The sequence below is a fragment of the Sycon ciliatum genome, chromosome 3 (genome assembly GCF_964019385.1).
Source record: "Sycon ciliatum chromosome 3, ocSycCili1.1, whole genome shotgun sequence".
NCBI lineage: Eukaryota > Metazoa > Porifera > Calcarea > Leucosolenida > Sycettidae > Sycon > Sycon ciliatum.
This window is the reverse complement of record NC_088645.1, coordinates 40,467,977-40,494,192: the sequence shown is the minus strand read 5'-3', so window position 1 is coordinate 40,494,192 and position 26,216 is coordinate 40,467,977. Positions and strand designations below refer to the sequence as shown.

General features: G+C 48.2%; 2 protein-coding genes across 2 annotated transcripts; one reads left to right on the top strand and one right to left on the bottom strand.

Moving 5' to 3' along the window:
- Positions 1 to 1,503: 1,503 nt before the first annotated feature.
- Positions 1,504 to 11,652, top strand: LOC135812207 (uncharacterized). Its single transcript, XM_065325542.1, has 6 exons — positions 1,504 to 2,719; positions 6,120 to 6,326; positions 7,236 to 7,340; positions 9,215 to 9,303; positions 9,733 to 9,837; positions 10,257 to 11,652. Exons 1-6 carry the CDS (start codon positions 2,020 to 2,022, stop codon positions 11,346 to 11,348), a joined length of 2,298 nt encoding a protein of 765 aa, XP_065181614.1. The 5' UTR covers positions 1,504 to 2,019; the 3' UTR covers positions 11,349 to 11,652.
- A 219-nt stretch (positions 11,653 to 11,871) lies between these two features.
- Positions 11,872 to 26,009, bottom strand: LOC135812208 (eukaryotic elongation factor 2 kinase-like). The gene is made up of 13 exons (XM_065325543.1): positions 25,680 to 26,009; positions 24,340 to 24,451; positions 23,309 to 23,473; positions 22,794 to 22,831; positions 21,802 to 22,117; positions 21,379 to 21,439; positions 20,012 to 20,229; positions 19,124 to 19,303; positions 16,426 to 16,569; positions 15,929 to 16,114; positions 15,051 to 15,208; positions 13,498 to 13,602; positions 11,872 to 13,114 (listed from the first exon to the last, which is right to left on the bottom strand). The coding sequence occupies exons 2-13, from the start codon at positions 24,445 to 24,447 to the stop codon at positions 12,943 to 12,945; spliced, it is 1,851 nt and encodes a 616-aa protein (XP_065181615.1). The 5' UTR covers positions 24,448 to 24,451; positions 25,680 to 26,009; the 3' UTR covers positions 11,872 to 12,942.
- Positions 26,010 to 26,216: the final 207 nt, after the last annotated feature.

Below are 26,216 nucleotides of genomic sequence, written 5' to 3'. Positions count from 1 at the left end.
GCCCGCGAAAGTGCACACTTTGCAACGACCTGATACTTGAAAAAATTGACTGAAAAGTTACTGCGTAACCGTTATCTTTACCGGTTAACCGTTAATTCTTCGTAACCGGTCTGCAACCGGTTAATCGGACTAATCGTTTGAGCCCTAGTAATTTGTGGTGTTACGATGAAAACATTACCCGATCGGGTACCCGTGTTACCCGTGGAAAACTATCCGAACCCGATACCCGAAGAAAATGCTATCCGACTCAGCACTACTCCCACTAGTCTGTAGTACCAGGCTGGTCGCTAGTCACGGTGGTCTTTAGTTACAGGTTTAACTGTAGTACCAGGCTGGTCGCTAGTCACGGTGGTCTTTAGTTACAGGTTTTACTGTAGTACCAGGCCGGTCGCTAGTCACGGTGGTCTTTAGTTACAGGTTTTACTGTAGTACCAGGCTGGTCGCTAGTCACGGTGGATTTTAGTCACAGGTTTTACTGTAGTACCAGGCTGGTCGCTAGTCACGGTGGTCTTTAGTTACAGGTTTTACTGTAGTACCAGGCTGTTCGCTAATCACGGTGGTCTTTAGTTACAGGTTTTACTGTTGTGCCGTACAGTATACTTTCTTCACCTGACTCACTGACATCTTTACCAATACAAATTGGATGACGCAAACGAAGGTAAACAACAAAGCTGGCGATAGGAAATATTATGACATTGTGGCACAGTTTGTTGTGGCACCGTACTGCATGTTCCGTGCTGAAATGTGTTTTTTTATACCTGTAAGCGAAGAAAGCTTTCTTCGTTGATTTTGGATACTTCTTCCATGCACCAACCACTTCACATTCATGTACTTCGAAGTACCGGCATGCGTGCGTGCGTGGGTATGTGTACGCGCGGATGTGTACATGGGCGTGTTATTTTGCGTGCTCATGTACATGTATGTATATGCATGGGCGTGTTAGTTTGCGCGTGTGCGTGTGTGCAATTTGCTCGTCGCGATGGCGTGCGCGCGCGTGTGTGTGTGTGTGTGTGTGTGTGTGTATGTGCAATTTGCTCCACCACCACGATGGCGTGCGTGCGTGCGATGCCTTGGCACTGGGACACCGGGTGCCGCCACAACCGCCTCGCCAACCGGTCCCCTATCAAAAGATCGATAGCACAGAGCGGCTGCAGCTAAGCACAGCTACATCAGGACATGACCTTGCATGGCTTGGGTGCGCTGTATGGCCCAGCTAAACGAGCATTATGCCAGGCATTTACTGACGCTGTGAGCGTGAAGACCGCATAGCAGCACAGGAAAACCTCAGTCCGCCGCGGCTCTGTCACTTCGCAGGTAGCCAGCTACATGAAGATAGCTATGCTTCACACACGCACACGCATGCATGCCTGCAGTGCAGAAACCCAGGCTTGCTATCGCCTCGCGTAATCGGTGACTTGTGTACATGTAGACTAGTAACCGTTACTGCTCCTAGTGCTCCCTAGGCCCTCTCTCCCCGTCCTACCGCCGCACGATGAAGGCGACGCGTGAAAGTCTAGAACAGCAGCAATGCATGCCAATCTTTGTCCCGAGCGTTGATGTGGGAGTGCGCGCGAGACTGAGTGCTAAACACCCGACGCTCAGTCTTAGACCTGGACGTACCCATACACGCGCAGTCGGTTTCACGGACGCGACCTTTGTGGAAGGTGACAATCTGAAACAACCCTAGCTACCGCGTTGTCAGGTTTTCGTCGCACAGATTTTTGCAGTAGAAGCGAAAGCAGTTGTTTTGGACGGCAAGGTGAAAGCGATTGAAGCACAGATCGGAGATTGCGTTTGAACAAGCTCGATTTACTTGTGGTCTACAGCCGCGGAGAGTGATTCACGTAGCATTCAGCTTGCGAAAACAATCGCTTCAGGTTCGTTCATCGGCTAGTTCCGCAGCCAGGCACCAATCAGGACAGAATTCTGTAATGCATTCGTAGGCTGTAAGGAGGCTTCCCGCTCGGGGAAGTAACGCTGCTCCGTGCGGCCAAACATTCGCAACCCTCCACGGCCAGGATGGTGACCTCCGAGCGAGCATTGTCGGCAGCCAGTGGATCAGTTTTGCCTGCTCAATCGGACGTTGGCAACGAGCATTTTCTACAGGAGCACGAGTGGAAGTGCGATCCAAGTCGAAGGTGGTCACATCATCCGCCTCGGGATGTGCTGCTGGATTGTAACTCGGATGATTTCTTTCAACATGACCAGGAGGAAGATGGCAAAGGAGCTTCGGCTCAGGTAGAGAAGCATCTTCACCATCATCAGCAGCCTAGGTTTGTACGTGTTGATTCTCTGTCCAACGTCTCGAGTCAGTTATCGGCTGGCCAGACGAGGCTGGGAGGTGTGTGGATCGGTCAACGCACCATCAGCGCGTCTCCACCTCTCAGTCCCACGCACAGTATGCAGCTCGGTGAGCGAACCCACGAGGAGGCTGCTGGCAGTAGGGCCAGAGGTCAAAGTGCGGACGCGCGCAGTGATTCCGATGATGTGACCTTGTCGGGAGGTACACGAACGAAAGCATCCATCCAACGCAGTCGCATTGCGGGCTTTTTCTGCCTGTTGGCCGTACTAATGTTAGTGTTGAGCTTAGCCTTGCCAAAGTGGCTTGTCCGCGATCGTACCGTCTTGCGCCAGGGCAGTGATGAGCGTTTGAGCGCTGCTGTCGACATTGGCCTGTTCACAGTCTGTGAGGACACGGTGACTGGAAAATGCTACAAATGTAAGTCATTTCCACGATGAGGCAACATGCCAGGATCGCACGCGATATCTGTGTCATTGCCATTCCTTCTTGTCATGGGGCTGTGCATAGTGCTTTGGTTTTCGTCCTTTAGATTTCTAATTTGTACATGGCATTGTATAGATTTGTGTAGGTACATAGGTAGCCACACGGTCTCAGGTCTTGGTCAAACGCAATTTCCACGATAGTTTCGTGCTGGCTAGCGCGGAGGCTTCGCCTCGTTTTCAATGTCCGCGGCAAGGCTAATTTTAGCCAAGGTGGATGCCTTTGGCTTTGCGCTGCAGTTCACTTGCAGGTCCGGCAAGAAGACCGATTGTCTCTGGCTTCCGATCCTGCCTGCTGTTTACAGCGCAGCGAAGGGAAAGCAAAAAAGAGCATGATTGTAACGACCTTTGTCATACACATACACATACACACCACACACTCACGCACACGCCCACACACGCGCGTGGTTGCTATACTATAGTGCATACTATGCTGTCTATGTATACAGTGGGGTAGACTTGATGTACGTGGAACTAACGTTACTTTTTGTACTGCGGAAGCACTTGTGCAAGTAATTAGTTGTGGACGAATGCTGTCAATACCAGTCGTTCTGATCCCGGGAGTAAAGTTTTCGCCAGGGAACAATAACAAACAACTACCTGGTGTGGATTTGGGTGGTCCACTCAAACATCAGCAGCACACTTGTGGAGACCAGTTGAAAGACAAGTGATAGAGAAGTGGACGAGCGTAGAACAACACTACAACAAAACTTGATTATCGTGTTCAAAGGTTCTTCGATGCAGTACCAGTCCTACACAACTTACAAGGGACAGTGGATGTGTAGTATTCGCTGCCTTGTCATTGAGCATTTGTGCTCGTTTGGATTTGGGGATTCAAATAAAGTATACAAACAAAACTGTTGCTGCGACGATCGGTACGAAGTGAGGTGATCGTGCACTTCCAAATTTCGTTCAAGCCAATAGACCGCGTTCGTTCCTTTATCATCGGCTGACTTCAAGTCAATAAATGTCTCTCTTCCAACCTCACTTGGATGCCCATGAGTGGCGAGAAGTAATTCCGTCCTTGGACCGAAACTTTGATTGCTTTACCCGTTTATCTTCATCGCATGGGTGGCCGACGTGTCTTTTCGAGCGCGGCAGCTTGCGGCTTATCTCGCCCGCAATGTCCACAGAATCCCTCAGTGGCCGTACAGCTCATGATCGTTTGTCATAATTTTTTCGATTTCTGTGTGCCCCGGCGAAGTAGCTGCGTTTGGAGCAGGGTTTCGAGAGATGGCGAGCTGGCGAAGCGAAGCTTTCAGCTTGCTACACCGCGAACCGGTGACAAGGGAAACGTGCACGACACATTTCCGACCTCCTGGAGGTAACGCATGCACGGAACAGGCATCTAGGGAACCGATACCCGCAAGATGAACTCGGGCGAGTGGCGGAAGTAAGCGCAAACCGCGCAGTTACCCTTCGTCGCGGATTGATCAGCCCGTAGACTCGATGTGATACTCCTGGCTCGCCGCGGCTTCTGTACAATCGTGAACTTTCCCGCTCAGCGCGTTGTAGGCTGAAAAAGGCAGGCTCAATTATTAGTAACAAATAATCGAGCCCGCCTTAACTAGTTCTACCATCACTTACTTCTTGAAGATCACCTGCCATTAATTTTGTACAAACCCACTCTTCTGCCTATGGCTGTGATGCCTGTGTTTGGGTTGCCTGCATGGCGAAGTGCGCTGACTTTCTTCTGCAGTATGGGTGTAAGAAGACCCACAACCTAACACGATGGAAGGGAACGTGTAATGATCACGTCCAGAGCCAGGCCCCAGCCTGCCCAAAGCAAGGGGCCATTGGTTGGGCCATTGTGCAGAGGGGTTTTGTGCATGAATGTAAGAGGTTGTTGCATGGCGACCAGCCCATGAAAAAAGAATTGGTGTGCAGCGCTATGATGTCATACCATCAGCTGATCCACTTTGTGTTTTCCTGTCAGCTGATTTGATAGTTCAAGTTAGGTATTGCTTAGAGTACTGTCACTAGATCCATATACAATAACTGAATTGCTTCAATTAGGCTAACAGCTGACATTGCCCTGTTCCTGCTGGAATGAAGTATCCCACCTCCACCCCCCCCCCCCCTGCAGTGCTGTCAGGAGCTGAAGAATGAACAGGCTACTTTCACCCAGCACATCATGCCTACATGCATCGGGACTGCGCTGACAAGTCCACAAAGGACGGAGCAGTTCTGTCACCAGACTGAGTACATGACTGCATACATTATAATTACGCAGAACAACAACAAGGGCAATCCAGGCGTGTTTGGCAACAAACAGGCCTCTGTACACGTATAACACGCACGGGCCTGGTTTAAATCCGGCTTTGGAATTTATTTTTATTTTTCAGTGCTGTCAAGTGTGGACTCTTTTTCTCTGTGCTGCGCTGGTGAGTCCACGAAGGACGAAACAGTTCTGTCCGCAGATTGACTAAACATACATGTACATGGTGACTTGGTGGCACTGCACATACATATGCATGCTAATAACCGCAGATTTGAGCTGAGCGTAGTCGAAAGGTCTCCAGGCACCATCAGGCAAAATTGAACATGCAAAATTTGACTAGAACCACTTCAAAAACGATGGCCAAATATGGATATAGATTCAAGTCGCTCATAAAATGAATCCTTCGTCGCATTATCCGAAAAGCCATGAAATGGAGATGATTGTCGCGTTATGCACCTAAGCTCTTCATAATGCAGACAGATTCGATGATATTAATTTCCAAGTCTTCGTTCCCCCCCCATATTCTTTTGCAAACTCCAGCCAATCATGGATGCAAATGGAGATTCATGCAAACATCAGACTGAAGTTGTACATTATTTGAGTATCAATGAAAAAAAATCAGTTGATGTATTTTTAATCAACCCTCCCCACCCTACCCCGACATTAAGCGACGGCATGTACATACCTGGCAGGCATGTATCATTGTTCACTGAGCAGACTCTGCGTCCATCGAGCTATGAAGCCGAGACCTCTGGTGGGCTGAGCTTAATGGGCCCCACCACCACACTCCATTATTCACCACAGTGTCTGGAGATATGTGGGTTTTGTAGAAAATAAACAGAAGAAAAGAAAAGAAAAAAAATGGCTGATGCTTGTGGAAAAATGTGCTGCGCTTGCGAAGTTGTTCTTACTGCGATGTGTTCTAACAATATTGAGATGCCTTTTGTAGGCTCTGCTGCCTGGATTTCATTGACAGATGCGTTAAGCCCATGGATCCGAGTCACATACGAACTGTAACTATTATTATTATTATTAAAAGAAAAGAAACCCAGCCCATCTTTAAAAAGAATTCTTCCATTGGTTTGCCTCCTTCACCACTGTGCTTGTCATGCTGCAGATATCAACGGTGGATTGCCTGGCCGCTTTCGCAACTTGCTATGGGACGTGGACTTGCACGAATGCCACCAGTTCTACCAGGCGACCTGCATCTGCGCCATCCTCGCCTGCCTGCTGGGCGCGATCGCAACGTTCTTCAACTTCACCGTGCCGCGGTTTGACATGTTCCGCTATCACGCCGCCATCTTCATCGCCATAATCCTATCGGGTAGGTGACTGCAACCCGGCTCTACTGAACCTGCTGTAGATCTATGGTGGATTATGGCATTGCCATAGTTCCCAAATTAGTTGCATGTCTACTGCGGTTGGCTAACACCCACTGTCTCCGAAAAATATGGTCAGTGTTCCCACTGTGAATAGAGATGTGGCAATAAATAATATTTTGATAATAAAACTAGATGTATAGTTGCATGCACAGAGCTGCACGTGAATCTAGTGTGCGCCTTGCACCAGTTCACATTGGGCCCAGTGTTCGCAGTCCTAGGGCTGCATAGTGCCCGGCGTGGCATTCACTCGCGTGATCTGATTTCGTTGAGCAGTGCTGTACCGGCACCACTTAGTCCACTTCTATGCTAAACTCCAAGTTTGAAGAAGGTGGTCAGCGACTTGCAATCTAGTGTGTATTAGCAGCAGGGGCGTCGTACACGGTACGGTCACTGCGGTATTGACCGTACCACGTTTTGCCCCAGTTGCTCCGGGAGTAAATAAAAAATACAATTTACTGATTCGGGCAAACAAATTCAAAAAGGTCCAGCTCGGCTACCCCTCCCCCACGAGTAAATTGTATTTCAGGTGGCTGGCCGTACCACACTAAAATACCTTCCGACGCCCCTGAGCAGAAATTTTTAAAACACACTGGAACTATGCCACTTAGACGTTGAAATAGGAGTGTAACTTAGATTTCGATTTGACTTATTACTGCAGTATGCAGTACCTGGTGTTCTTTTTTAATGTTGTTGCTATACGTTTGTTCGAAAACTCCAGTCCGGTTGTGTTGGCGTCTGCTCATGCTTGCCTGTGGCCGTGTAGAAGCATAACAAGGATCCTGTAATGTGTTGGCTGCAAACTGTTCGTTCCTCTGCCACTCGATATCTTGTCTGGTCCATGCACTGTACAGTCATCCTCTCCAGCACAGCGCTCATCTGCTGGTTTGTCTGGAGTGGCAAGGTCTTGAGGCAACACCGCCACTTGGAGCTGAATGCGGAAGACTTCAGCGCATTCGGTACGTTGATAGCGATGGAAACACGGGCACAATTCGGTTTGGAGCGCCCGCATGGCGGGGCTATAGTTGTTGCTATCTTCGATTACATGATTTGTATTACCTGGTGTGCAAGTGTTTTAGAACACGGAGACTCCACTGCAGCCAATTCATATTATGATCATTCACCTCTACACCAAGGTCGTTGACGCTGCAATTTTTTTTGAAAAAAAATGAAATCTCCAAATTTTCACCCTTGGGGCTTCATCAGGGAGTACAATAATATAAATTTGCAGCGTCAACGACCTTGGTGTAGTGGTTACTGATCATAATATGGTGTGCAAGTGGTGGAGATATAAATACTTCTCTTGAAGCACTATTCCGCCAAGCTAGTCCACGTTTTTCAGATGCATACTGTAAAAGCAGAAATATCCGGTGGTGTTATATTTTCGGTAACTTCAGTGCCGAAATATCTACCGAAAATAAAACGCACCAAAATTTTTCGGTACAGTACTACAGTCAGACCTCGCTTATCCGGTCCTCTTTTATCCGGATCCCTCGCCATCCGGAAGAAAATCGCTGGTTACCGATGTGCAGCATACATTTCGCATACAATATAACTGGACCTCGCGATCCGCATACCGGTGCATGATTTTGTGTACAAACTGGTTGAAATGTGTGCAAATAGCTTCGTCGTATCCGGTTGCACGTGGCTTGCAGAAGTTAGAATCAGGGAGTTGTACAAACCAATGAGGTCCTTGACCTGCTGGATGCATGCACTTGTCATTTTTCTCGCTTGTTTTACATATTGTGCACGCTGGATATACTGCATAGGACCCATCTACATGTATGTACGATGCCACCCCTTTTGATCTACATGTATGTACGATGCCACCCATTTTGATGTGCCACATGCATATACAGTATGTGTGTTCAGTTATCCGGTTCCCTCGCCTATCCGGATATTTTTGTGGAAAACGGATGTGTGCGGTTAAGCGAGGTCTGACTGTAGTACACTTACCTCAAAATGGGTTTACCGAAAATTTCATTTTACCGAAGCGCCGATTTTGGAGAATACCGAAAATATTACACCACCGAAAATTTCTGCTTTTACAGTACCCTGTTATTGCGGCACAGTCATGCTAAGAGTTTGAAGCCTCCTCTGCAGCTGTCTCTCTATGCTGTGCAGCGCAATATACTGGTAGAAACACTCGTTACCGCATATGTCGGTGTAAGATCATCCAAACCCTTCCATTTCCTCATCCAGACTTCTATCACAGTGACAGTGAAGATGACGCCAGCTAATCGAGGGATAGTGAAGTATCTTTGCAACTTTCCAGTGCAATTCTTCATGCCCGCCCAGCCAATCCCTACTGTATATCGCACTGCCAAGCTACAATACAGTGAAACCTGTCTAAGACGACCGCTCAAGCCACCTTCAATGTGTGGTCTCTGTAACCAGGTGGTCTCCCTATCCAGTGCCATTTGACTGGAAATAGCATCCCTTGGTCCTGGCTGCAGTGATCTTCTGGGACGAGTGGTCGCCTTATGGGAGTGGTCGCCTTGACAGTTTTTACCGTACTTGTATAGACTGCGGAGGCACGAGAAACTGCGGTGCTTCTCGATTTGACTCTTATTTTTTCCCCATTTTCTTTGTATTCGGATGTAAGCCATACATTTTCACAACACACTTCAAGCAGTCTCGGGGCGACACAAATCACAACAAAAAGTATAACGTTGTCCGAATTTCATCTTTCTTCAGTGTTTGGATAAGCCCCGAGACCGGATGGAGAGTGCTGTGAGGTCGTATGGTTATGCAGTGGAGTTTGCACGTGATAGTGAGAAATGTACCCAATATTGAGAAATGTATTCTGGTGTCAACATTTCTTTTCTTTCAGGTGGAGGATTTGACCTCGGACCCAGCTTCTACTTCATGTTCACTTCGACAATTCTGATGACAGTTGCTGGGAAACTCGTCTTGTATGAGGTGAGCCGCTGGTCTCATTTTGCCAGGACCGTATCCTCCTCGACAAGTTTATTGTCGACGTTTGGGCTAAGGCAGGGCGGTTGTACATCACTACAAAGATTGTGTAACTCCACAGTAGCCTCTTTCACGCGGTTCCATTGTCTAGATTTGTGTCATTTTCATGATGTACTCCACTTTGCTGTGCACAAAATTGCATTGAAGATGGGCATTGCCCGAAATTCGAATGACTTTATTCTCTTTCAATCGTCGGTGTAGCCGAGAGACCACTTAGGAGAGTGTTGGGAGGATGTATAGTGACAAGTCCACTGGCTTCAAATACAACTTATCACTCACGGTTTCTACAACACTAGTTGGTCTTTCTCGATTGGTAGTTGTTCATGTCTATAACTGGGGCTGCTTCTCGAATCTCGCTCCTTGTACCTCTCGCAGATGTTTGTATCGGCACGCCGTGACGCCGAGGCCATGCCGTGCCTTGGTGGCGACATCATCACCCACGACGCGGACGACTTCACCTCAATGTCGTTACCCCCGCCGGTATGTATACAGCAGATTGCTAGTGCACGGCGCACACATTTAGGAGCACGTTTCCATACGTTTCTGCTCCCAGTTTTTGAAGTTATGGCCAGTCACGCTCGAGGTTGGGTGTAAAAGTGAGCTTTCCAAGTTGTGAACCCCACCTCCGTAAGTGATGATTTATGTTCCGTGGAAAAGTTGACCCGAGCAAAAAATGTCCGCCAAGGGCACTGCTGTACGTTCTTGCCTACAAGTACTCTCAGAAGTAACATCATTGCTGAAACCATGGTTACCAATGTTCAGATGTGCGCGTGCTCTGGGAAGTAATCAACTTGTCTGGGAAGTAATGCATTGCCATTGCGATTGGGAAGTAATATCATTGCTGAAACCATGGTTACCAAAGTTCCAATATGCTCTGTATTCCTGTTGCTGGATTTCAGATGAACATGACAATCTTCAGCAACTCATTGGCAGATGACGGAGATGGCGACCGGTCACTGGCACCACCCTCCTCATCACCGTCGGAAACGAGCAGCAACATCATGACGACGTGCAGCCCGCCGCCCGAGTATCGCGAAGTGGACATCATCACAAACACGACCAGCGTCTGCACGACGACCAGCGGGCAGACGATGGACTCCGCTGACTTCTCGCCGCTGGGTGAGCAGTTTGCCCGAATGCCGAGCGTGGGCGCAGCATCCTCCTGCTCCTCCACTCTCTGGATGGCGTGCAAATCGGAAGGCAGCACGCCGCATCACCTCAAGACCAGCTCGGAGGATGCCGACGCCAAGGCCTCGGGGAGTCGCGGAGGCACGCTGCCGCGCAACTACAAGCAGTCGCACACCGACGGCGGCGGCGTGCCGACACGCAAGCACACGCGCCGCTTTCTGAACCGCCGGCGCTTCACAACGGTTCTCGGCCAGCGCTCGCACTCAGGCAGCGACCTCGATAGGCCGAGACCGGCGAGCACCCACCTGGACGAGGACGTTACAACGTACACGGTCGTCCCGAACAGGACTGTTGGTGCCAGCGTGAAGCGACGGCCGAGCCAATGTAGCACAACACACTCTATCTACTCTGCCGGTGGGGCCAGCGCTGGTGCTGCGTCTATTCCGATCGGCGGTGGTAGTGCATGGTGTGACGACTTTGCCGGCAAGAGCATCATCTCCAGTCCGGATTTGAACGTCGGCGGTCTGGACTTCGACCTGAGCCTGTGTATGCGCAATGCAGCACTGGCGTCCGCCGGCGACTTTGAAATGCCGCAGCCCATCGCGGAGAGTCTGGTGTTCGACGACGAAGAGTCGGTACAGTCATCCGAGCCGGACACGCCGGTTGCAGAGTGCCAACAGCACGTCATCGGATATCCCCTGGGCGACCACAGCACCACGTACGCCAACACTCTCAGCTCCACCGGGGACAGTGGCTGCGGTTGCCTTGACGACGGCCTAAGCCTGGAGCCCAGCACGCCAGTGCGAAACGATGCGGCAGCAGTGTATCACCATGGTAACTATGATTATGAAACAGATCTATAAGACCATACTATTGATTTACACATTCTCGGTTCAGATTTTTTTTCCGCGTTTTATCAGGATGCACATTGAGACTATCATAATGAACATATCAGAATTACAATCATAACCTCCCATCAGTTTTTTCCAAAGATGATATTATTATCATGAAATAAAACAGGAAAGGATACACTCCCATCAGTTTATTATTCAAGATTTGAGATTTCCTGCATATGCTATCCCATTGCCTTTGCATCAATTCCAGTTGCGCAAAGTGATTTTTCAGCTTGGAAGCGTTTTGGAAGCATTCACAATCTTAGCCCACCCACTTTTCTCAGCCAAGGTCTCGAGTACAGTACGGCCGGGCGCCGGAGAACGGAGAGGCGAAGAACGAGCGGGCTAGAATTTCACCAAGCACACCGCACGGATGTTTGCACGGCAACTGCCCTGCACATAGACTTTTAGGAAAATAAGAACGGCCTAGGCTACGAGACTGACACCCCAGTTCCTTGGCACCCGGCAGTACGCGTACCTGGAGTCACATCGGTCGGCAGTTCAACTTCATTTAAAGATTGTTTTCTAATTTTGTAGAGAGTGGAAAACTGGAAACTAAAGTTCTTACATAATAATAATAATAACAACGTTTGCCAGGAACAGGCAGAGTCAAAGGAAGAAACAAAACAAAACAAAACTATGCAGCTACTTCTGCGCAAAATGCAGGCTAGCAAAACGTGATAAGCACAAAGCCAAGAACGAGAGAGATAGATAGAGAGAAAAAGAGAGAGAGGTATACAGAGGTATAACGAGTAGTAACATTAGAGTGTGGCAAACGAAATACAGGCTGCTAGCTTCGAAGACAAACCAAAAAAAACTCAGTATGCGCGGTGACCACCTTGGGGTACTCTGCACTTCTGCAAGTAAATAAATAATTCATACAAAAAAACATTTGTGGAACGCAAAAAAAAAAGGTTTAATTCAAGAGTAAGAAGTACATTAGCTGGAACTCCTGCGTGTGTGCGTGTGACTGACATTGGGCTGTTCTCAACAGAGATCTGCACCCAGCCGGTACTGCTAAGACCATGGACCACGCAGAAAGTGGAATAGGGCAAACCGCCCTAGAAATTAATAGTATGCGGTAAAGCAAAAGTTTACAAGAAAAAGAGAACTAAAAATCTAGAAAATGTGTAAGAGAAGTAGGGGGTCAGATCAAGTCAACCAATGAAACCACGTATAGAACAGTCTTCGTATCCGTATCTATTCTCACACAGCTGTATCTTGATGTCGGAAACACTGCCGACTCACGGTCTCTCGTCGACAACTGCACATCACACATAGCCATGATCACACAATGCAGCCAAGCCAGGCTAAATCCCAAGCAGGGTGCGGTGTTGAAAATCATCTCGCCGGCAGTGGTAGGAAACGTGCAACATCAAGGGAATTCTGCCTCACGCGCCCAAGTGTGGAAGTCCATAAATTCAGGAGTTTACTGCGATCCGTAATACCCATATATGGATGAAGTGCGCACACAGCACTCCAAATAAGGACTACCACAGCGGGCGGCAAAGGCAACAACAGTTCATACTTGAACAGGCCGGAGCGGATGGAGCTAGGGTGGTTTTCACTCGTACGCACACTCCTCCGCTAGGATGTAGTACTTGGATGCCATCTTGCCCTTCATGGCTGCAGTAGCAGCCTCCGCAGCCTGGCCGTAAAGCTCGGCGGCTTTCTCCACATCACGCTCGATGCCGTGGTTGCCCTCGCGAAGGATTTCGGCCTGGCGCGCCAGCAAGCTGCGGAGCGCACAGTTACACAGGGAATTACACAGACACACACACGCACGCACGCACACACACACACACATATATACAGCGTGAGAAGGAGAACTCTTTGCCCACACCACAGCAGGAGCATGGTACAAGGCAAGGCGCAGCTGCGCACGGCAACACATCTCATCTCTAAATCACTTGTCTGAGCACTCTAAGCAAGCACATGTGCTCAGTACAATAACCGACAACGCACGAGGAAGCGTGATTGCACACAACCACTCAAGCGTACATGCGCACAGACGCAAGTTTGAGAGTGAGAAAGGTTGAGATGGAACAATGAGAATAAAGGCAGCGGGGCGAAAGCAGTCAGACACTGGATGTAGAAAGCAGACATACACAAGACATACCTGTAGTTTGTATCAGGACCCATTGTAGGCACACAATCCGGGTCATCATCACCTCGTGTCACTGCCTTGCTGTACCACTGCACTGCCAATGCATGGGAACGCTTACTGGTGACGCAAGAAGACAGACAGACACACACACGCGCGCGCACACACACACACACGCACAAGCACACATCCACACACACGTATACACCACGGCATGCCGGCACACAGACAGACAGACAGACAGACAGACAGATACACACACACACTCACACACATGCACGCACACACACACACACACACACACACACACACACACACACACACACACACACAAACATACGCACACACACACGTAACACACACAAGACACATTGAAACAATACCACTGCTACAGCAAGGACGTCTCTACACCTGTACAGTGGAATATGAGCGGCAATAGAGAGAGAGTGCATCCCCAGCACTGACAACAGTGAACTGATCACTAAAATCATCACAGAATTCACCATACACTGGAAAGAAACACAAAGCTATGATACGTGACCAAATTAGATCACATGACCAAATTAGATCACATGACCAAATTAGATCACATGACCAAATTAGATCACATGACCAAACTAGATCACTTGACCAATGTTGTCACATGACCAGTGATCCACATAAGGTGAACAATGCCACCCGATGCTCTATCTTGCATTGGCGAGGGGGGGGGGGGGAGAGATATTCTTTTGGTTGTCCGCCTCACTGATTCTGCACATTGCTATTTTAAATAAAAATCTTGCCTCCGTGTCGCCTGTTCATATTCTTTCGGAAATGAACAAAAAGAGGCACTAATCCATACTGTGAACGAGTTCTTGTCGACCGTATCCTTTCAATTCATACCAAGACTTGATCAAGTAGTAATAACTGAGCTGAACTTCTGATGAGCCTTCATTCTCAACATTCCCAGCGCATAAACAGAATACATGTACAGTCGTGGCAAGTGAAATACGACACTTGGCATAAGGGACTGCACCATGCAGTATGCAGCCCTGCATACGTACAGTACATGTGTTACATACAACTGTTATCTGTCTGATGACAGAATTCGTACTCATCACAGTCAAGGTTCACAGTCAAGGTTCAAAAGGTGCTGGCAAAATGAATGGGGATTGGATACCAATACTCCTTATGTGTACCATGTTTTGTGAACTGTGTGTATCTACGCTGTGACCTTTCGACCTGTTTGGGATGCATACGGCTCTATAGTACAAATTAGGTGCAGTGCATTACATCAGTGATGTCCATTTGTGGCGCTGTCCCTATGGCAAGTGTCGGATTTCACTTGCCACAATTGTACATGATGATTGTATTGTGCTGTTGTGGATATTGAAAATCCGATGGGATGACCGGGGCGGGCGCCCTTACTGCTTTTAGCGCGTACGTGCACTGCAGCTCACGTCCACACTGTCAAGCTGGACCAGGAGTGCTGGCCAGCGCCCCATGGCCGCTTGACTTCTCAACGGATTTCAATGTGCACAGCAGTACTTGAAGAGATCAACAGTGCTATGTTGGTTGTTCCCACATACCATAGCGATGCATCCAGGTCATCTTGACATAGACTTTCTGGCAACAAGCCGTCACCCGTGTCAAGCCGTCGAGCTAACATGACCATGCATTCCCGGTCGCCGCACTCGCTAGCTTGGTACAAGCAACGCAGACCTTGCCGATGGTGCTCTGGGGTCTCCTACATGCACACACACACACACACACACACAGAGGTACGCACACACACGCACGCACACACACACACACATGCCGGGAGCAACACAAAGACTAATGAACAACCAGCAACAATTACATGTTACATCCCCCAGTGACGGTGGCAGCAGCAGAAACACAAACTACGATAATACAGTGACCCATTGTTCAACATCCACTAATGCTACATGTAAAGACTGAGTCAGTACGCTAGTGCACATATGTTCACTGGTTTCGAGGGAAACACGCAAACGAGAAAAGTCTGAAGAAAAGTTTGACTGTCACCACCAGGATGCGAACCAGGGACCCTCGCTTGAGGCCAGCGATGCTCTAACCACCGAGCTATGGTGTAGTTGTTATCCTAGCTTCTCGTACACTAATGTACAAGGAAATTACGACACATTCGACTGCCACTGGTACAAAGTTTTGGCTTCTGAAACCCGGTAGAGCATACAGGTTGAAGTTGCGAGTATGTCGAGAAAATGACCCGGCATGCAGCCTGCAGTAAAGAATAACAACACTAACTATGTGAGAAGTAATTTCGAGGCATCTTGCAGCTTCATCCGTAGAGAGTAGTTGCGGGGACACACCCATGCTCACAACACTGCAAACCGAACCGATTCCTTTTACGTACAATGTTTCGGCAAAATTGCCATCGTCAGGCACGAAACACTAACTACACAGCCAATATTGCTGTCATGCGTACCTCAGCAGTGACACCGGGCAGCGTGTCGTGCGGCAACTGCAGGTAGATCTGTGCTATCGTCTTGAGCGCCTGCCGATGTCCACAGCGCGCGGCACAGTCCACGTGGAACAGAGCGTCGATTACGTTTGGCTCTCCGGCCGGATTGAATCGGCCAATTTCGTGATAGAGTGCAAACTCCATGTGAACCTAGAGTGGGGATAGACAGAAGTAAAAGAAAAGAAGGTGAACGTCATTAGATGCAGTAAGATCTGGTCAATAAACAAGCCGCTCCCAGAGATAAAGCTGATCATTCTCCAGGGGAACTGTCTCCCTGGTTGGAGATGCAAGCAGCCTCACAAAACAGGACGGTGCAATGAACGATGCACACACACACACCGACAGATAGACAGACACACAAGCATGCACATGTGGACACTCGCACACACCCATAAGCACACACATCAGCACCCCCTCCCCCCCCCCCCCCCCACACACACACACAAACATGGTTCACATACCTGCCCCAGGATGTTGAACTCATCGCGGTATTTGGAGTTCTGCAGTGACTTCCACGAGTCCTCGTCGGATGAAGAACGAGACGATACACGAGCTACATTTTTGACAGACAACTGTGCAGTTGGCGGCGGTGTCTCTGGACATGCCTATGCCATCACACAACAAACACAGGAGATGCACGGAGAATATAATTATTCCAGGCACAGGAAATTAGCAAAAGATGCCGCTGGAGCAATGCAATATGTGCTGGATGCAGGGAGATCACACACACACATACTGTAAGACCAGATATTTTAACGTCAACTAAAGTTAACGATCTCCGAATTTTGTGGGTTAGCGAGGTGAAATTCTAACGAATTCCCGCTCAAAACCGGCAACTGACTGTACATGTACATATCATTTTGTACATTTTTTTATCATTTTGTACATAACAACTTCGAGATGTTAACGAATATTTTAATTCGTTTTTAAACGAATTAAAAAATTCGTTAGAATTAAATGTTCGTTAATTACTGGTTTTACTTTAGAGTAGTAGCGCACGTGCCAGGTGCAGGATGATCGTACACATGGAACAATGCTCAAAGTGTAGTGGTCTTCTTGGACAGGTGGTCGCCTTATCAGAGTGGTCGCCTTGACGAGTTTTACCGTATGTTTAACCCTTTGCATGCTGAGCCCCTTTTCTCCAATCCACTGGCTTTCCAGCGCACTGTCGCTCTTGGTGGAGTATGCACTCACAGCTCCGAACGAAATGTATTCTCATTTCACTCCACCTTGATGGATTTTCATCGTCCTGGGCTCGTTGGAAAGATCAGGACCAAGCGAATCCATCCTGGCAGCTCGCAGCTCCATAGACACATCAGGGCCACTTCCACGTCCTCTCCAAACTACTTCACCATGCCTCGGAACGGCACAACAACTCAATTTCACATTCTTGTTCGGCTTCTTGCCCAAATTCAACAGATTTTCACAAACTGCGCTGCAAAGCTCAGATCCAAGCGCGCGCTTCATTTGATGTCCATCACGCATGCGTCGTGTGAAAGGGAAATCCTCTGGCAAGCTCCTCAACAAAAAGAAGTCATGAACAAAACAATTCGCGTTCACTCTGGGCCGTGATTTCCATGTTCATCTTGTCGCCGCTCAATGGATTCCTATCCTATCGCGAAGAACTTTATATCCCCGGACAGACGAGGTCAAGACTTTTCCAACGGTGTTTTGATTGTCGCGATGCGTTTATGTTTGGCGAAGTTACGAAAGTGTGTACACTGGTCTATGCACTGCGCGAGCTGCGATATATCGGGCGAATTGTTTTGCGAGTTAACTCTTACGTAGTGGATCTGATCATGCATAAAGTGCGAGTTAACTCGTACTCAGCACGCAAAGGGTTAAAGAACACCTGCCTTGAGAGACCAGTCATCTCAGGGCTGGAACCATGTTGCTACATGTACCTGCATCTGAACCTGCGTTGAAAGAACACCTGTCTTATGAGACCGGGGTATCGGCTGCTACCCATAGCGTGATTCAATGTAGACTTAACCTGTGTTGAAAGAACACCTGTCTTATGAGACCGGGGTATCGGTGGGGTGGCTGCTACCCATAGGGTGCTTTCGATTACACGTTTACACAATTCTGGAACTGGGTTTTGTAATTCTCGAATGACCAAAATGTACGAATTCCGGCCATGTAAACGAACGACTGGTATTCACAACGCATTTTATTCATGGCATATCACAAACATAATTGGTCGTAAACAGATATCACGTACACCCTCGCGCGCGCACGCGTCGACCCAGCTTCGCATACCGGTCCATCCCGGCGAAGGCTCCATGTCGGCAACACTATTGGGCTTCGATAAAGCTGAACGCGTGTGCGAAAGGACCACCCAAAATGATCTGGTCTAATATTCAGCTCCCAGCGGAAACTCAACAGCGGCAATTAGCTTTTCGGGAAGACAAAAGTAGCAACTACATGCAGTTGTAGCCCTGCTTTCGCGCCACACCGGCCATCAGGGAGGCTCTTCCTTGACTTGAGTCATGCATGACCAGACCGGTAACATACCGAGTGTGCAATTCTGGCGCCAGAATTAGAGAAATTCCGCCCCTCTCTTCAGAATTGACGGATTTGACGGAATTGGATAAAATGAATTCTAACGACGGAATTTGTCACTTTTTGTGTAATCGAACTGTGCATCAACAATAACTAATTCTAGAATTGACCGAAATGCGTGTAATCGAAAGCACCCATAGCGTGATTCAATGTAGACTTAACCTGCGTTGAAAGAACACCTGTCTTATGAGACTGGGGTATCGGTGGGGTGGCTACTACCCATAGTGTGGTTCACTGCAGACTTAACCTGTGTTGAAAGGACACCTGTTTTATGAGACCGGGGTATCGGTGGGGTGGCTGCTACCCATAGTGTGTGGTTCACTGCAGACTTAACCTGTGTTGAAAGAACATCTGTATTATGAGACCGGGGTATCGGCGGGGTGGCTGCTACCCATAGCGTGATTCAATGCAGACTTAACCTGTGTTGAAAGAACACCTGTCTTATGAGACCGGGGTATCGGTGGAGAGGCTGCTACCCACAGTGTGGTTCACTGCAGACGTAACCTGTGTTGAACAAACACCTGTATTATGAGGCCGGGGTATCGCCGGGGTGGCTGCTACCCATCGTGTGATTCACTGTGGACAATGCTTACTCACCTCCGGTTCGACGGGCATCTTCATAGCCTTGACATCGTCAACGGACACGATGACACGCACCGATGGTGGCAGAGAGTCGGCACTGCGCACCACGGACAGCGCGTCAATGTCCTCCTTGTCCAGCAGCTTGCGGCGAGTGAGAGCTGCGTCCGTGGCACGTGAGTTGAGCATCGTGGGCACCTGTGAGTGCGTGCGTGCGTGCATGCAAGACGGAACAAAGACGGAAATTGAAGTCAATCCACAAGTGTTAGTGATAGCTGCACAGTAGGCAATCGTGTAACATACACACACCACAACACAAGAGAGGGAGATTGGAAGCTTTGTTACAACTCTGAGTTTCACGTATTACTACGATCATCAGGCAACTGACGGATCCAAAACGGGCAGCCAGAACATAAGGGGGAGCAAGGTGGGAAACTCTGAGGGGTATCATAGGCGACGCGTATCATAGCGCAAGAGTCAGGTGCAGGCGTGACGTTGCCAAGTCTTCAGACTTGGGGCTATGCAGCAGCAGTTCCGGCGTGAATGATATCGAATAGAGATAACGTGCACACGCCTACGAATGCGGCCATGAGCGCGCACCCACAGCACACAACACACAGCAACTAGGGGCGTCGCAAGGTATTTTAGTGTGGTACGGTCATCCACCTGAAATACAAATTACTCCCTGGGTTGGGGTGGCTTCTCTGAAATTTTTCGAAATTTAGAGCCCAAATCAGTGCTTTTCACTGATTCACAGGGTAGCTGGGGCACAGAGTGGTACGGTCAACACCGTAGTGACTGTAGCGTGTCTGATGCCCCAGCAGCGACACCTTCAAATAAATATGAATGAGCACGCACCCCCTCCCCCACAGACCAGATAGAGCAGCATTCACAACGTTGACTTGCCTTTGTCAGCGTGGACATGGCCGACTGGGCAAGCTTTTCGCATTCCTTGACCTCACGAGTGCTGAGCTCGAACGGCTTCAGGTCCAGCATGCGGCAGATGGGATTACACTTGTGCGTGGCGAAGAAGAGAGCCATTCCCTTGAGTCCAAGGTTCGCCTCACCATACTCGCAACCGGCGGATGTGTGGATTTGAGGATCAGTATAGAGATCGCCAACACCTGGACACAGGAACAAAAACAGACAAACAGACAAACAAACAGAAAAGAGAACATACTGTAGTGTTAAACTCGGGTGGTGAGCCAATGTATTACAGTAATCATGGAATAGAGTATGGAAAAATTGTTACGAAGTTATGACTAACTATTAGGGGTGAAAGTTGGCATTGAGATCCCGATTTCGAGTACTCTGATTTTCTCCGATCGAATATTCGAGTATTCTTCATCTCCTAAAAATTGCACACCAAGGGCCTTAAAATCACATGATACAACCCTGATTGAACCGAGTAGCAGTCATTTTTCTCGGGTATATTGGTTGGTGGGTCATTTGGGCTCTCTCTACTCATGAACAAATGTTCACCACACAGTCTGCACATCAATATCTGCCGACGGCTGCTCTGAAACTGCAGATTTCTGTGGTAAATGCATGTACCATGTATGAACGAGTACTCTGATTTATTCCGAGTACGATTATTTTAGAAAAAACCGAGCGAGTACTCGAGTATTCGGTATAATTGTTTCACCCCTACTAACTATCCACCAAAGAAGCCAGATCATTTACAGTCAGAGAGCGTAATGTCTTGCATAAAAGCCTGTCTGATATAGAAGCCTGCTCTGATCACAAGCCTGACTTCCAGAATGCAACCGACACATAAGCCTGGCTTCAGTGCTGACATACCAGATACATAGACAAACCAGCTTGAATACAAGCCTGATGGGACTACAAGCCTAGTAATGGCTTTGAATTCTACAGAAAAAAACTCGCTTTATCTGTGACACTACGGTATGTGTAAACCAGGGAGACCTAGCATCTAGAGAGAAGACACGAGGTCAAAACAGCCAAAACGATGTACATTTCTATCCGGCATTCGAAAGTTCCACGTGATCCGTGATCCATGCAACTCGCACAAGCTACTGAGACACATCAAACACTCCACCAGACTACGTAAAAGCCATTATTCTAACGAGGCGCATATAATTATAACGATTTCCCAAAATTGTCTAGTTGACGTGTACCAAAGGTAACGATTCTCACTCATTCTCAACGCTCAATAGGACAGTATATGTATCGATTTCTGTATAATGATTTCTATTTTCACGACAGATTTCATGGCTTTTACAGTAGTTAGTAGCAGTGGGAGACTGACTAACCTTGCACATCCACTACGATCAGATGATGTGCAGAGTGCTCAAACGTGAAGTGACTGAATGCCTGAGAGGGAGCAGGAAAGTCACACACGCATGCACAAACATACACATGCACATACACGCACACACACGTACGCACGCACACACACATAAATACACACACACACACACACACACAGTGACACACACACGCACACACGCACACCCACACACACACACGCTTGTCAAGAGGAAAGCCAACACACATCTCAGCATGCTGAGGACAATTGGCAACAAGCCTGTCCTATCAATAAAAAAATGTGTTCAATTTGAAAACGCAAACGCAACAAAACACATTTTTCAGGAATGTGCTGCTTATGCATAGCCTGAAGTTTGCTTATTCTGTTTAAAGCGTGATTCCATACTCATAAAACAACGATGACATACCTGCGGAGTGCGTCGTTGCGTATCGCTGACAAAGCCGGAGTTTGAGTTATACTTTATATAATTTCCCTCGATGAGGTGCTCGACGCAGAGGACAGGCTTGTCGGGCCGGTCGACCATCTCGATGATGTACGTCTGAATGATGTCGACTTTCTTCGGCGGGTTGACTTTGTTGAACTCGTTGCCCCACAGCTTGGCATCCATCTGCAGCTGCACGTCGTCGAAGTAAGTGTCCTTGGGCTGGCGTTTGATGTAGCTCTTGGCAACATAGTTGGCGGCGTGGTTCCAATCCTCGTGGGCAAAGTTAGATAGCTTCTTCCTGTGATGGAAAACCATCAAGAAAATGTATAGATGATACATTTTTGAGCATATTTTCACGGAACGAGGTTGGATGCTCTGCCCCCACAGGGGAACTTGAAAATACGACCAAACCTATTGGCCCACCACAATAAAGTAGGTGAGGACAAGATGCAGGGAAGGATCCCCCCCCCTCTCTCTCTCTCTCTCTCACACCATGTACCATGTACCATGTATACGCCCGTCGTAAGAGAAGCACGCAAATCTGCAAATGCACTGGATGTGCACCCACAGATTTTCTCTTTATAGCAACGATAGCGGATCTGATTCTGATTGAAACAGATCAAGACAAGCGCCAGGTAACTGTCTAATCCACACAACTGGCGAAGCCATGCGAATCGACCCCCCAATGCACACCTGATCTACACCACACGGAGTACATCGGAATAGGACGGCCAAGACAGTTACCTATGCACACCCTACACTTGCTGGGGTAACCAGTATAGACAGCACGCTGCTTTGATAAAAGCAGACACTAGGTGCACTGATACCTTGAAGTGAAATTGGATTGGCTCTCTCTCTCTCTCTCACACACACACTCACACACACACACACACACACACACACACACACACACACACACACACACACACACACACACACACACACACACACACATACCCAGCGTTGCAGCTTACATTCTAAAGCAGTTGCGCATGGCTCCGTGAGCGAATGGCTAAGCATGAGAACACAATAGCACACACATAGAAGAGCAAACCGATACCTAGTCTACAGTGCTGTTACAGAGACAATCGTCGAAACGATAACATTATTATAATCAGTTTCAATGAGTCTAGTGTTGCTCCTGTCGTGTGGTCCGCCAATCCTCCGTTACACTGTCCTTACTCCGTCACTTTCCATGCATCAAAGCATACATCAATAAGACCATACGGCATTTCCTAGAGAGCTTCCAACTTGGTTCTGTTGCACAAGAATGATCCACGAGCGGGATTCGAACCCAGAACCCCAGTCTTTCCGAGACAGTGCCCTGCCGATTAGGCTACCGGGGATCACACACACTCATGGGTCCTTCTTGCTACAGTTCATCGCTGAGGGGGGTGGCGTTCCTATGGCCACTTATAGGGAATTCCCCAGCTCATGCCGTGCTTTACCTAAAGTCTGCTAGTATCATTGCATTGAAAGCAGACTTTACCTTTTCCTCCATCTTGACAAGAATGTCGTCCACCGTCCACTTGCACTTGAGGGCGTTGAAGCGATGTCGCCGGGCCCTCTCCTCCTTGCAGCGGTCCTCGATGTGAAACTCGGCCCACGGGTCACCCATCGAACGAGACTTGTCCGCAGCATTGCGCCAGCGACCCTGCAGCCCGTGTACACAGACAGGTGAGAGCGGACGAAGGCATTAAGAGCAAGGAACAGGAAAAAGGTATGACAGAAGGAGAAGGGTAGGGTACTTGCGCATCATGTAGCTACGAGCACAACAACACTAATACGAATACATAGTGACTCATAATATAAACAGTGATTTACCAACAAACGAAGTAGCGGTGAGGCATCCTGCAGCTTCATAACTCGAAGAGAATTGGTGAGCACACATGCTCATTCCCTGGGCACTGCAAATTCACAACTCATTTCATTTTACAGAATCATTGTAAAATGAAATGAGTTGTGAATTTGCAGTGCCCAGGGAATGAGCATGTGTGCTCACCAATTCTCTTCGATTTACCAACAGCTGGTGCAATTACATGTACAAGGAGTAAAATAGCATCTATATAGCCAACAGCTATAGCAAACTATTTTCGCATGTAATAAGCCGAATCTCCCTGCATAGCTGTGACTGAAAGTGCAATGAGGCCTACAGTGCAGTGATGGTTCTCATATTTTCTCCCTTTCTTGTCATTCTTGCTTCTTGTGTTTGTTTGTTTTCCTCTAGCTTTCTTTTGTTCGCTGAGAAGGTGGAGAGCAGGAACGCAGAACCTTTTTTTATATTAATTCACGGAGAAGGCGGAGAGCCCGAACGACTTCTTGTCAGGGAAGTGATTGATCGTATCCTCGTACGACTCTGTGACGGCGTACTGTACTGCAGATGAGTGCATGTGGTTTGAGAGTTGACTGCAGCGGTCCCCTACAGCACAGCCTCTACAGCACTGCTTACAGACAGTGGTCTTTGCCTTGTGTGAGTTTACTGCAGTTCAACAAAGGGACAGTTGTTGCGGCACTGCTTACCGATAGTGGTGTTTGCGGTGCATCCAGTGGCGAGGCTGCTTCTTGAGACTCCACTGAAGATTGATGATGCAGGTCTATTGTCTGAAGACGCTCTCGTAAGGCATCCATTGTTCTGAAGTTCAAATCAGCACAGGGAAGAGAGAGAGAGAGAAAAATAGAAAGTGTGAGAAAGAGATCTTCGTCCCTCAAGTGTGTGTGTGGGGGGGGGGGGGGGGGGGCAGGACCGCCGGAAGCAGTTTTCGATTGGCCAGGCAGTAATGTGACCTTTTATACTTCGTGTATGATATGGCCAGTACATGTGCTTTCCACAGTAGGAAACACAATCCTGTTGGTGGCCAAAAAAGTGTGTCCGGCAATAACCTGACCAACCGGACCGGTTTCGGCGGGCCCGAGAGGGTGGTGAGGTTGGTGGTGGAGGTTGGTGGTGTGTGTGTGTGTGTGTGTGTGCATGCGTGTGTGTGTGTGTGTGTGTGTGTGTGTGTGTGTGTGTGTGCAGGCGTGTGCGCATGAGCTACTATGATCAACATTGAATATCGAGTGCTATCAAGAGTCCATAAACAAGAATATGCAACTGTGATCTCTTTTCTATGGGGCAGATGCGCGGCGCGCTGCCTTCATTACATCATTCAGCTGCAGTCCGCGCACTGCGGAAAATCTTACGCCGCACTTTCCCTCTGGTTTGAAATGAACTTCTGTAGGGAACTGGAGTTCACGCGCCAAAATTTAGAGATCGCGTAGGTACTGGAACGAATCGAGCAAAAACGGATGGACTCGTACGAGAAGTTGTGAGTTTGAATGCATGCTTTCAGAGCCAGCGTGATGAAGGCAAGTTACGTAATGAAGGCAGCGCGCTGCGCACTGACCCATAACCACAGTTGCATACTCTTGTTTATGCACTCTTGGTGCTAATATAATTGTTATGTTCTTATGTCACGGATGAGATTGATGTGGAATATCGGACACCACGCACAATACGCAGAAAACCAGGTGCACTTGTAATGTGTTGTCTGCCCTTTACTTTAGCCAAGCTCATTTCATTCTAGGGTGCACTCAGGAAAAACCGTGTTTGTGTCCACGAGAACAGCTTCCTCAATGTTTGATACTAGTACTGTAGCACGTTTGACAGTGTTGCAGGGTGGGCAAGGCGAGCAAATACGGCACTTGGATGCACATTCATTCACATTGCATCGTGCAACACGGCATTACAGTGCATGTGCGAGCATTGCTCCACTCGTCCATCCGAAATCCGAATAATTGTCATTCATTCCCGAAGCAGAAGTTTCTAACTCACGGATTTTTTAACACAATTTTATTATTTTCCAATACCGAATATAGCTTACCACAGGTGTGGAGGGACAGGGGAGCAGTTTTCTAGTAGTCCCGGCCAGAGAAATAATGTCAAGTAGAAGACAACAGAGTCATCCAGAGTCGTCTATCGGTGTCACATGAAATGATTTTCAACTGATGAATAAAAGATGGAAAGAGTTTCAAGTCGAAGTGACGTACGATACAGCGAAAATATCAACAGACTGCAGGTATGATACGTCCTGCTAGCCGTCTTCTACGGCATAAAGTCCCAAACAATCAACGGAGACGAGAGTTCGTGTTCGACGGTGCTTGGGATCAGCGCCTGTTTGAGCAGAAGGCCAAAATAATAATTGCAAACTCAACTCGATCGATCGAGTCAAAAACAAGAAACCACGAACGTTACGTATAATTATGTACACGTTTCGTATTACGTAATCTGTGTTGATCCGTCATTCACGTGCGCTCGTGATCAAAAATCAATGGAAATAGTCAAGTCACGACTCGTAGTCGACTAGTCGTAGATCTACCCAGGGTTCGTAGGAAACGTGATGTTCATGCCAGAGCCACAC